General features: G+C 36.6%; 1 protein-coding gene across 1 annotated transcript in view; it reads left to right on the top strand.

Moving 5' to 3' along the window:
- LOC149792454 (uncharacterized) overlaps positions 1 to 12,805 on the top strand; it is an 86,714-nt gene that overhangs the window by 48,337 nt on the left and 25,572 nt on the right. Inside the window, exons 5-6 of the mRNA XM_089969391.1 lie at positions 440 to 553; positions 10,011 to 10,565. Coding sequence (XP_089825517.1) covers positions 440 to 553; positions 10,011 to 10,565 — 669 coding nt within the window. The remainder of the gene's footprint in view (positions 1 to 439; positions 554 to 10,010; positions 10,566 to 12,805) is intronic.

The following is a 12,805-nucleotide window of genomic DNA, read 5'->3' as shown; positions in this document are numbered from 1 at the left end:
TAAGACATGCCTTTTAGAAAATCCCTCCCATTTATTTTCTTTTACTAATGTTTTATAACCAGACAATCCCCAAATGTCACATCGATTAAGCATTCACGTTTTTTAAAGGTATAGGATTAAAATCTATCTTGACAGTCCTTTATAATGTACTAAGATCCAATAAATTAATATGAAACATTCAAACCAAGTAAGATTTTATCATTACCTATTTTGTTATCTATCCAAGCTTATGTATGCCAAGAACTTTCAAAAGGACATGGCCATCATACCACAATCAAACTAGGTCATGATAAAGCAAACACTCCATGCATTGTCCCTTCCTATATTGACTCACTTTTCTTGAAATTTGTGATCTTTTACAGCTCATTTCTGGAAGATTATGATGCAGGATAAACATAATATATATCATCATGACCTACATATTGCTTTCTTGTTTTAGATATAGACGAATGTTTAAGTCAACCATGTCAGCCGAACCATTATTGCGAAAACCTTTTTGGGAATTACAGTTGCAATTGCCAAAACGGATTAGGCGGAGAGAACTGTGATTTAGGTAAGTTTGCCTGACAGTTAAGCTCTGTAATAACTTTGTAAAAATTTTCGCATTTTTACAGTGCCCTTTTTATATACTTTTCTTCGAAATAAACTGCATTAGTTTTTCCTAAAATTATTTAGTTGGTTACTGTGGCAACATTTTTGACTCGGTATGTTTACCTATCAATATAAATATCTTTCCGCTGCGCAAGAAAGCATGCTGTGCATTACATGAAAGTGTTAAAGAGTCCATTTTCGACTGTTATTATTATTAGTATATCATCGCAACAAAACCAAAAATAAAAGCGAACTGCGATGCATTCGTTTCGAAAAGGCATTCCAGTACAATTACCACATCCTGGAAGTAGCAGATTGTACCACTCAATGAATCTGTTTGAACCCTGTTGCATCCATAAAACATGAAAGGCGGCGATATATGGCCAGTATCTGTAATATTATTCGGGATTAAGATCAAACGTTTTCAATCATTTAGCGAATGTTGTCGTACTGAAGTCAATGAAAAAGGAAAATTGATTTTGTAAAATTATCATTCTATCTGTACAATGCCTTCAATACAGTGTATAGATGCTTGATATAATCAATTTGTTCAACTCCAACTTTTATTTTTCTAATCCTTTTTAAGAATGTTTTTATGGGAATATTTTAGCATATAATTATGCATAGCACCATATTCTTTTATTAACGTCATCCTTGGCATTAGCCAACCGGAAGTCGATTTTTCTTCATGTTCACGTACGATTTAGTTGGCGCTCTACAATTTCCTACTTGCATAGGGTTAGATTTAAAGAAAAAGAATTCTGCAGGTTTTCTTCACTAGTTATTTAAAAAGATCTTATATATCTTAGGTATTGTTGTAAAAAACTTGTAATTTCCTTTATTTTGTTGTATGATTGATGGGAGTAATTTGGGTTATAGAGCAAACAGCTCGGCCTTACTTCAGATTTGCACTTATCAAAAAATCGCATGTTCCGCTAGGTCACACTCTTTTACAGAATTTCAGAGGTAGATTGTGAAAAAAAGAGCTGATAACATTATTACATTTTATATATTTGATAATTCGTTCTTTCGTTTTCAGAAACTAATATTGTCTGTTTTGGAAAAATCTGTGTCCCTATTTTAATAAATACTTTAAATATATTAAACTAATTCATGGTAATTTTTCGAGCACAGGCAGCAGCAATTTTTGGGTAACTGTGTGCAATTTCCAAAAGTACAATATCCAGAAAATTTCAGCCAAAATATATGAAAGTAACTGAGAGGTATGCCAGAATTCTCTCCATTGTACATGTTGCAAATACAAAGAACTTCACCTTAAACCTCTCTCATAGGGAAGCCCAGCCCACCCACCCCTACGCCCCATGACGAAAAGTGAACTATTTTAAAATGTACATTGCATTTTTTCAGCATAGCAACCAATGGTATGCTGAAAGACACGAACATGAAACTTGCCATAATTATTCCTGAGATATCACTGATATATTTAAAGTTTGAAAAGGGATGGAACTGATGCTGTCCATGGAGGACTAAATTAAAATTTTAAAATATTTGCTTAATTTTATAACACTAGTATATGGAAGAAAGCGAATTTGCTTTGTCATCATTTATATCCTAATTACATTACAAATGAATAAAAATAAAGATATTCACTATGTACTTCTTTTATTTACGGCAAAAGTTTTAAATTTAAGTTGACTTCTTTCCTGTGTTCAAAGGTTCTAATTTCCACATAATTATGGGCACTACTCACAAAATACTGCCTCAAGGCATATTGTGTAAGCAAGATCAAAATACTGCCTCAAGGCATATTGTGTAAGCAAGATCAAAATAAGCATAATTGGCTTATGGTAATGCATACTATCAATGTACGAGTAATAGATGTGATTTGGTTTATAGAGCACACACTTGGCCTTATTTCAGATATGTATCTATAATTTAAATAAACTGCTAGCTCTGCTTGATCATTTTCAATTCATAGATTACGGAGGTATATTGTCATAAAAGAGCTGATAATTTTAGTTTTTACATTTTATACATGTTGTAATTGATTCATTGCCTTTTCAGAAGCTGGTAATGTCTGTTTGGCACAATTCGTGTCCCTATTTTAATAAATGTTAAAGATAGAGTTCTTTAGAGTATTTCATGCTGATTTTTCAAGTACATGGGATTAGTCATTTTGATTAGCTGTATACTTAGATCAATTTTCAAAAGTGCAGTATCCAAAATAATTTTAAGCCATGGTACATGAAAGTAAAATAGAGGCTCCTATGTGTTCGAAAACTCAGTCTGAATTAGTGTAAAGTACAGTATCTTTAGCACTTATTAAAATAGGGAAAATAAATTCTTCCAGATTAGACAATACCCGCTTCTGAAGGTGCAACGAATGAATAATAAAATATATCAAATGTAAGAAAAAGTTATCGGCTTTTTGTTTACATTTGACCTCTGAAGTCCAGGAAGTAAAAATGGCCAAGCGGAGTTAGCAGTTTTTTGTTGCTAGGTAAGCATCTGAAGTAAGGCCAAACTCTATAACCCAAATTTCACCCATCACTCATACACCCGAGAAAAAGTTAATTAAAAGTTCATTTAAAAATACCTAAGATATGTAATGTTTTAAAAAGCCATATAACCACAGAGGAAACCCAGTGAAATTAAAAATAAAAAAATCTAACTCTATGCAAAACAAGAAACTCAAGAACGCCATCTAAGTCTGGAAACTTTACTCCGAACCGTAACTACAGGTTTGTACCTTTAAAACCAACGCAGTTCATGATCGGTACTGTATACAGGAATTCAAATGCTTTCTTTAAAATTGGTGTTTAATAGATTAAATATTTTTCGTTCCGCCATATTGTATTATTATTATTATTATTATTATTATTATTATTAATTACTGACAAATTTATTACAGCAAGATTTACTTCTTCCCTTGGATACTCTCTTTATGCGAAAAGAAACCGTACTTATTTAAAACAGATTGCTATCAAATTTTGTTTTGTTGCTATGAACGGCTTCTTTCCCTCATTTTACTGAATTTCGAATAAAGTTATTTAACTGATTTCCATTAAAATGAATTTAACGCTGACCATGGTAGCTGCGATACGCATATTGCTATTTTTTTTCTTCTTCTATATTTAAAGTTCGATATCATAAGTCTCGGCAAAAGCTATGACTTAAAAAACTTACAACGTTTTGCCACGCACACATTCAAAGCAGGGACGTCATGGGGAGGGGGGGGCAGGGGACATTTACCCCCCCCCCCCCATTTGCATATGCTTTAAAATGTAAAATTGCTGTTGCTTATATACGAAAATTAACAAAGCCCGTCAAGTTTTGCCCCCCCCCCCCATCAAGTTTTTTCCCCTCCCCTGAAAAAAAGTTAAAATGACGTCCCTGATTGAAAGCAATACTTGCTTAGATATAACACGGATTTGCTTGATTTGCCCAGTTGTCGGTATACAGACGACAGAGAATCACATAATCTGTATTCAAACAAGTGAGGATACCCATGCTCTTCAGTTCGTACACTTTCAGAATATGTCGCTGGCCTTAGACCGTTATGATCTCTGGGTCATCTACCTTATTACGTTGGTTCTACGTCTTCGTACATACACGTTTTCATGATTCCACCTTATTTCTCCTATCACATTTTGAAATTCAATTATAAACTAGAATGTGTATGGCGGCCCCATTGCGGTTTATTGTGACATATTGTGACGCCTGCCTCGTAGTACCGTTTAACACTATATGCCTTGTGATTTATCTCTTCAAGTAAAGAATGTCCGACTCCTTTTTGTCCTACGTATTGGGCAAAATCTAAGGTCATTGTGCAGAAATGATCTCAGCAAACGCATTCTGAATTGAGTATGAAGCAGCTATAAATGCACACGTCTTCTTTCTCAAGGTCGTATCGTTGTGGCAGTGGTGTTATCCTAACCAGATGACCCATAGTGAGGAGAATGCGGGAGACCCACCGCGTTCGTTACGTACCAATGTTACCGTCGTACTAACTGGATGCATGCAGAAACGTTTTCATGTGTGAAATGATAATATTAGCTCATATGTCAAACACGGAACTTTAAATAGACACGGAAGAGCCTAGCAACAAATAACAATATAACAACACTGGTCTACATTAAATTAACCTTAAAGGAAATAACAATTGTTCATAAAAAATAAGTAGTAAAACAAAATTTGGAGATAATAAATTAACTTAAAAAGAAATAAATTAAATCAGTATATCGAACGCTTACAAAAACGAGCAAATAATGTCCTTATACAGCAAAAAAGCACAAATTTTGACTTTAATCTGGTTTTAACAAATTTTTTTGAATTTTATAAGACGAAGAGAAGACGAATACTACAGGGAACTAAATCTTTCAAGAATTATTTTATACAATAAAAGAAAAACAAAAACAATACAGGAGAAAAGGAGAAGAGTTTTTTCCGTCTGCACAAATTAGAGATTATTGTCTTTGAACCGCAAATTTTGATGTTTGACCATGTTTGTGTGTACTTTATACTCAGCAAACTACTTATTATCGTTATTCTTACAAAATCGACGGGGGGACTGTGCTCTATTCCTTCCCATAAATCTGTTTAGTGGCGCCACCAGAAAAACAGACCAACCAACAAATAAAGGGGAACAAATTAAATTTTTGTTTGGGACACATGTTTCATGTCGAAACAGTCTTGTTCCTGCTCTACCACTTATGTGGATAATAATAATAATAATAATAATAATAATAATAATAAAGACTTTGTATAGTGCCTAATCTTTAGATGATCTAAGTGCTTTACAACATTAGACAACACCTATAACAAAAGAACATAGAATAATATGATTACAAAAAACAAACACCATGAAATTAGAAAACATAAAAACATGCTGAAAATATTTAAGGTAGGAAACATTATTAGGTCTTTAAATTTGTTCTTGCAGTCGAAATTGACCACTCTAGAATGGGATCAATGTGTCTTTGTGTCTACGTTCAGTGGGCAATTCATTGCACGTTGCTGGGCCCTGGTATGCAAAAGAACGTTGTCGATATGACTTCGTTTTCATAGTGGGAATAGTGGGAGCGTAAGTATCTTACTAGCGTTTACACATGGGTGAGGTCGGATAGGTATGTTGGACTGGAGTCCGTCAGTGAAACGTATCACAGAGAACAAATGTTTTGTTTGATTCTGGATCGAATGGATAGTCAGTGTTGGGTACAGAGCAGCTGGGAGGTGTGCTCTGATCGTAGTACTCTAAGGATGATTCTAGCAGCTGTGTTTTGAACTTTTTGAAGTTTCTGGAGTAGATATTGAGATGAAAAAGACATAGCTGAGTTACAATAGTCCTGTCTTGAACGTACTAATGAACACACAAGTGTTTTAGTGCATCAAATGAAAGATGTTTGCAAATGGAGCTGATGCGTATGCAGCCTTGCATATGTTATGACATGTTAGTGCAATGTGAGAGTACTGTCCAGAGTAACACATAGGTTTCCTACTGACAGTGTGAATGAGAAAGTTTTTGTGTTGTGATCAGAATGGCATCAGTTTTATCATCATTCATCTGTAGCTTGTTACATGTCATACATGATTTCACATCAGAAATGCACCTCTCTACACCTTGGATGGTAGCATCAACTTCAGTTGGTTGGCTAGATTTGTATATTAGGGTGTCGTCAGCGTACAATTGGTGAGACACTGGATGATGATCTATGACACTTGAGAGCGGCTGAGTGTATATAATGAAGAGAACAGGTCCAAGAACAGACCCCTGTGGAGCATCACAACATACATCAACTGGGCTGGAGTGTATTCCATTTCCGGACACAATTTGTGTCCTGTTGACCAAGTAGGACTTGAACCACAGTAAGGCTGTATCATGAATGCCAAATACATGCTGGAGACGGTGAAGTAATATATCATGGTCTATTGTGTCAAATGCTGCAGACAAATCAAGGAGGGTGAAGACTGTATTCAAAAAGCAGAGAGAATGTCATTAACTACTTTTAGAAGAGTAGTTTCAGTACTGTGGCAAGGGCTATATGCAGATTGTACATTGCTAAAAAGACTGTTTGTGTTCAGATGAGATATAAGTTGGGATAGAACAACTTTTTCTATGAATATTTTATATGAAAGGGAGATTAGAAACTGGGCGGTAGTTCTTTAAATCGTTATGGTCGAGAGTTGGTTTCTTCAACAGAAGCTTTACAATGGCAGTTTTGGAAAATGATGTGAATTCCTCGGATGAGAGAGAGGTATTAATAACATCAGGTAATGAAGACAATACTGGATCTAAGCACTCAAGCAGCAGTGATGTTGGAACGGGATCAAGTTCACGTGACTTTGGTGCACTCTTCATCACGATTGTACGTACTAAATCCATAGAGACAGGTTCAAATGCTGCTAATGGTTGCCGCTGAAATTCTGTATCCCAACTGTTTGGTGACGACGAGTCAATTGAAATTGTTTTGTCAAGCTTATCTATTATGGTTTGTACTTTGTCACGGAAGGAATTTGCAAATATGTCCGGAAGGTCGAGTGGAGAGAAGGTAGCTGGAAGTGGTGTATATTTGTTCCTTGACATTAGCTTGTTAATAATCTCGAAGAGCTCTTTGCAACTGGAACTTTCCATGATCTTAGTAGTGTAGTGGGCTGATTTCGCTGCATGGACTATATTTGTGACGTTCTTCTTAGCGGCTTCATAGATGTGCTTATGAACAGTGAGTCTGGTGGAAAGCCAAATCCTCTCAGCTTTACGTCGGTCTCTTTTGGCAGTGCGAAGCTGGTCCCTAACACTACTATACCATGGAGAACACTTTTGAAATGATACTCTACGCTTGGTGGCTAAGGCATGTTTGTCGAGCAATGAACGCAGGCAGTTATAGAGTTGTTCTGCTGTAGGAGGTATGCAAGTTGTTAGGTTTGCTTGGATGTCATGAACTAGTTTGGTTCTATTTATTACAAAGAGGTTTCTCTTAGTAGCAAATATAGGTGGAGGGTTAGGGACTAATACGTCAAGATGGCATACAATGCAGAGGTGATTGATTCAAGTTCGTGGGATACCAGGAAGGACCTTAGAATATTATCATCAGGTCTAAGAAGAATCCAGTCTAAAATGTGACCATATTTATGGGTGGGTTGGTTAACTGACTGTCTGAGGTTGAAAACATTAATGGAATCTAGGATAAGATATAGTTTAATAAAACTTAACCTATTTAAGTATATAATTCATTTGCAATTAATATTTAGAAAAAACAACTCATGGTTTTAGTAAGAACCAGAATAAACTGTTGCATTTTATTTGATTTAAAAAATGTCTAGTGTTACCTTTCTAGAACACTGCTCCCTCCTTTCCTTATTTTATTTTTAGGGGCATCAGGTGGGCGAATGGTCTGAGGCACTCGCCTTTACAGATCACTGACATCCCACCAATATCTGCGTTTGTTCTAGTCTCGGCTCAGTCATCGTTGATATGTTAGAAAGACTGCAATGGGTCCGAGGTTCTTCCTGGAGTTTTTCAGAGGTCTTTCTCCACCAAATGTACAAGCCATGAATAGCCTGTCATGTGCTGAAAATGGCGTTAAACCCACAAAAACCAAATATAGTTTATGTTTTATTTGGAAATTTCCTTTAAATACAAAATAACTATAAAATAAGTATTTGGTGAGCATATAATGAGAAGTTGTCTGTTTTGTTAATGTTTACGTAGGTGAAAAGCTATATATCGCATTGCTTCATATATAAGTTTTCATACATACGATAATAAATTCATGCGTTTAGATTATTTATTACTTGTTTGGGAATGATTTATTTTCTTTTTAAAAATATAAGTTCTGAAATTCGACATTCCTTTATCACTTATTCCTCTTGGTAGTCTTTCGAGGCGAGGAAGACAAGTTGTGCGATCTCATGGACGGTGGACGTACATGTGGCTCCAGAGTCCAAATTCCGATGATGCATACAGGCGGCTGCAGGTGTGGCATGGGACACCGATGGCTGGTATACAGCTCTGTGACGTCTCTCACGAGCTGCAGCAAGAAGCTGGCGGCTGTCAACCTCGAAGGTGGAAGAGGATTTTCTGGTTAGTACTCGCCAGAGGCTTCTGTCTGAGGCAGCGAGCTCGAACTGGTGGGGTTGAAGGTCTGTCCATTTGATGTGTTTCTTGAGATTGTATTTGTACCTCTTGCGAGGGCGGCCTCGGCTTCGGTTGCCCTGAGCTAGCTCGCCAAAGAACAGCTACTTTGCGATTCTGTTTTGATCCATGCTGATGACAAGGCCAGTGCAACGAAGCTGGGCCTGGCTTAGTTTGGCTTCGATGCTTATTGTGTTGGCTCTATCAAGGACTTCCTGGTTGGTAGGTCCTGCTACTTGATCCGCATAATGGATCTTAGGGAGCGCTGGTGGAATTGTTCCAACTGACCAATATGCCTTCGGTAGACAGTCCACGTTTCACAGCCATGCAAGAGAGACGTGAGGACAACTACATTGTACAGCTTCATCTTTGTTGACAGGCATATGTCTTTGTTCTGTAAGACCTTGGTTCGGGCTCGCCCGAGTGCTAGACTGACTTTTTGGATCCTCGCAGTGATATCTTTCTTCAGGGATCCATCACTGGATATTGTGCAGCCAAGGTATTTGAAATTATTTTAAGTTCCACGCATCCACTTATTAGTAGTATCATATACCTAAAAGAGTAACCTCCCTTGATTCGTGCAACTCCTCTGGTCTGGCAAGATGTTACATTAAAATCATGTGTTTGTTTCTACAAAACAGTAACCAAGTGATCGAAGTCACTTTCGTAAAGTATCGACTAAATAGCTACAGAAATGCCATTTAAAGCACAAAACAGTATTCAAGCATCGATGGAAATTCCAATGTTTGATTACGCTGTCACAAAAGAGCACTATATCAAGACTGGCGAAATAAAAGCCCAAACGTATATATAATTTTGTCCGGGGGCGTGGGGCTCAACAAATATACTGCCAGACTCAGGTACCAATATTTCAGCGAAAATGGCATGATCGTGTTTATAAACTTTAGTTTTTAGAATCAGTCTTTGAGGATAACATTTTGTGGCAGTCATGTTATTCATCATCAAGCCCAAGCCATGCCACGTATTCACAGATCCCATCGTTACAACTAAACACTAAAATAATCATCCGTTGTATTACATAATATTTTCTATATTTTTAAGAAATAGCCAGTCATATTTCGAAACATTCATCAACTACAATAACTGTAATTTGCAAATGATCTTGTATGCCAAGTAATTTTTATCTATTTTGATAACTTTGTTTACTTGGTTATATTTGAAAGCTCAAGAGTTTGTTGTATAGAGAACCTGAATTTTTCAAACAATTATGTATGTTTAAAGCAATGTGAAATAACCGGCAAAACTGTTATACCTTGAGAGAGTGCAGTGAATATCACTGAAAGATCATTATTATTTCTCATCACAGATAGATGCAAGATGGGTCCAGTAGATATAGTTTTTCTTGTCGACTCTTCGGTAAGTCAGGGTAAAGACAACTTCAGCAAACAGTTGGACTTCATCAAGGAATTTATAAAATCGGTCTACGTCGGAGAGACTTTCTTCCGGGTCAGCGTGATAACCTTCTCGTTTGATGCTAGAGTACAATTCAACTTCACCAAATATTTAGAAAACGAAACTTTGCTTGACGCCATAGATCGAATCCATTACAACCCCGGGGTTACCAACACTGGTCGTGCCCTACGAACTGCGCGGGAGGAAGTGCTCCCAAGCAACAGAACAGATGTTACGAAACGCGTTATCATTCTAACTGATAGTTTGTTCTCCAACAAAAGTGACACGATAATGCAGGCAAGGTTATTGAAGGATGCCGGTGTAACTATTGTGGCCATAGGGATTGGTTCTGATGTTGCGCATGCGGAGCTGTTGGAAATAGCAAGTGACTACAGCGACGTCCACACTGTATCCACCTTTGATGGGCTGTACAGCATTCAAGATAAGATTGAGAGATGCGTGTATGAAGGTATGAAGTTTGAATAAATAACTAAAAACGTTTCCATATATGTACACAAGTTAAAAATTGGTTACACTAGGGCTCAGAGTCAAATAATCTTGGGTAGAATACCCACTGTTCCAATGCCCATTTGAAAATCAGAATTTTAGCTCGTACATAAATGTTTTGCCAATATATTTATTTTTAAATATAGCTGTACATTTGTCAAAATTTAAATGAATAAAAACATAAAAATATCCATGTGGTAAAGAATCAAAGACAAAGTCTTGTCATCACTGACATACATGACTACATGTGGTAGACTAGCTTATTAGTATACATTTTCTTGAAGAAGTTATCCAGGCATCTGAAACTATGATTTCCTAAAATGTTTGTCTATACATACATACATATATATATATATATATATATATATATATATATATATATATATATATATATATATATATATATATATATATATATATATATATATATATATATATATATGCATGTGTGCGTGTGTGTTCAAGAAATACCATGTGAAAAAGATAACAAATGAACTATCGAACAGTTTAGAATGGTCAAAAGGAAATTTATGGTAGCTGAAAGAGTTTTCAGTGAGACTGAAATCTGCATGTGAAGAGTTTAGAATGGTATCGGATTAACTGTTGCGGGAATAACTTCCGGTGTAGTTGTAACTTTGTCATTGAGACAAGATAACCGGATTGGATTTCGGATTTACAACAGAACACTTTTGATGGTGATACAAATACAATGTTTAATAACGAACGACTTGATTGAGCAATTAATTATGATTATTATGTTTGTGTATATGATCCAAATATTGGATAAATTAACATAAAACGCACGGACTTAAGAATGAAAATACAAATAAATGACCTTACACAGTACAATGACAAGGAGTGAATGATTCACAGTGATTTCACAACGAAAAGATTGATGTGTTTTACTCAAAAAATAAAACAAATTTAGTATTTTACTCATGTAGTTAAATGTATTCACTCAAATAGTGAAATTATGTAAACAAAAGGGACAGATATACAAATTGTCTTTACAATCCCCAAAACACACTGAGCTTTACAAACCCCAAAAATTAGCCTACGGCTAAAAGATTACATGTATGGAGTAACACACTCCGTCACCAGCACACTCGGGTACCAGTCACACTAGCCAATCATGCCGTTAGTATTCAAAGTTGGTCAGTGAAGCAGTCAGCGCCCACCAATCTCGGCCGGCAACGCCCGATTACCTACTGCTCGACCAGCGACACCGTTTATTCAGCTCTAAGGTTGCTATGGTTCAGCTTCACAGCTGCTATGGTCGACTTCTGTGGTACCACGTCGACTCTGATCACTCCGACAACTCGGATCCCTCCGGTCACTCGGGTCGGCTGAAAATACATCTAACACTTTGTACTATGCATGACACGGGCATATACGATTAAACGTAATGACGTTATGTACGGTAAGTTATACTGATTACATTGTCAGCACAATAATTACAAAGCAAACAGGTTCAGAAGTAAACCTAACCTACGCTACTAAGCGTTACTTAAAAATGCAACTGAAAAAGGGGAAAAGAGATCACGCAGGAGCTAGAAAATACAGATAGATAAGCAACGTTATCAGAAAAAGCATCAAAAAGGCGAAGCAATCCTGGATAGAAAGACAATGCGGCAAATTCGATGGCAGTCTGAGTAGAAATAACAACAACATTGCGTATCAACTGGTGAAATATCTTACAACCCATAAACAAGGGACAACTACTATCACCCAAGACACATAGAGGAAAATGCCTCACAGAATATCAAGAGATCCTCACACGATGGACAGAATATTTCTCAGAATTGTACAATCATAAGACCCAAGGAGATCCAGCAGTACTCAATTACCCTCAGGCAGAAGAAATTGATGACAACCCCATTCTTCGTGACGAAGTAGAAATTGCAATTAAGCCACTAAAGAAGGAAAGTCAGCTGGCGTTGACAACATACCGAAGTTGACAACAGAATGGAGTTGACAACATACTGGAGTTGACTTCATACAGCAGAGCTCGTACTAGCAGGAGGAGAAGAGATAGTCACAGTTCTGACAACAATCTGCAACAAGATATGGCAGAGAGGAGAATGTCTCACCACATGGACTCTATCCTTGGTCATCATATTCCTCAAGAAAGGATACTACAGCTATGCCAAAACTACGGAACCATCAGTACGATCAGTTATCCGAGCAAAGTCATGCTGAAGA

The sequence above is a fragment of the Sinohyriopsis cumingii genome, chromosome 9, assembly GCF_028554795.1.
Source record: "Sinohyriopsis cumingii isolate HCF-2022 chromosome 9, ASM2855479v2, whole genome shotgun sequence".
In the NCBI taxonomy this organism is placed as follows: Eukaryota; Metazoa; Mollusca; class Bivalvia; order Unionida; family Unionidae; genus Sinohyriopsis; species Sinohyriopsis cumingii.
Note: the sequence above shows the minus strand (reverse complement) of the source record. Positions and strands in the feature narration are given on the sequence as shown.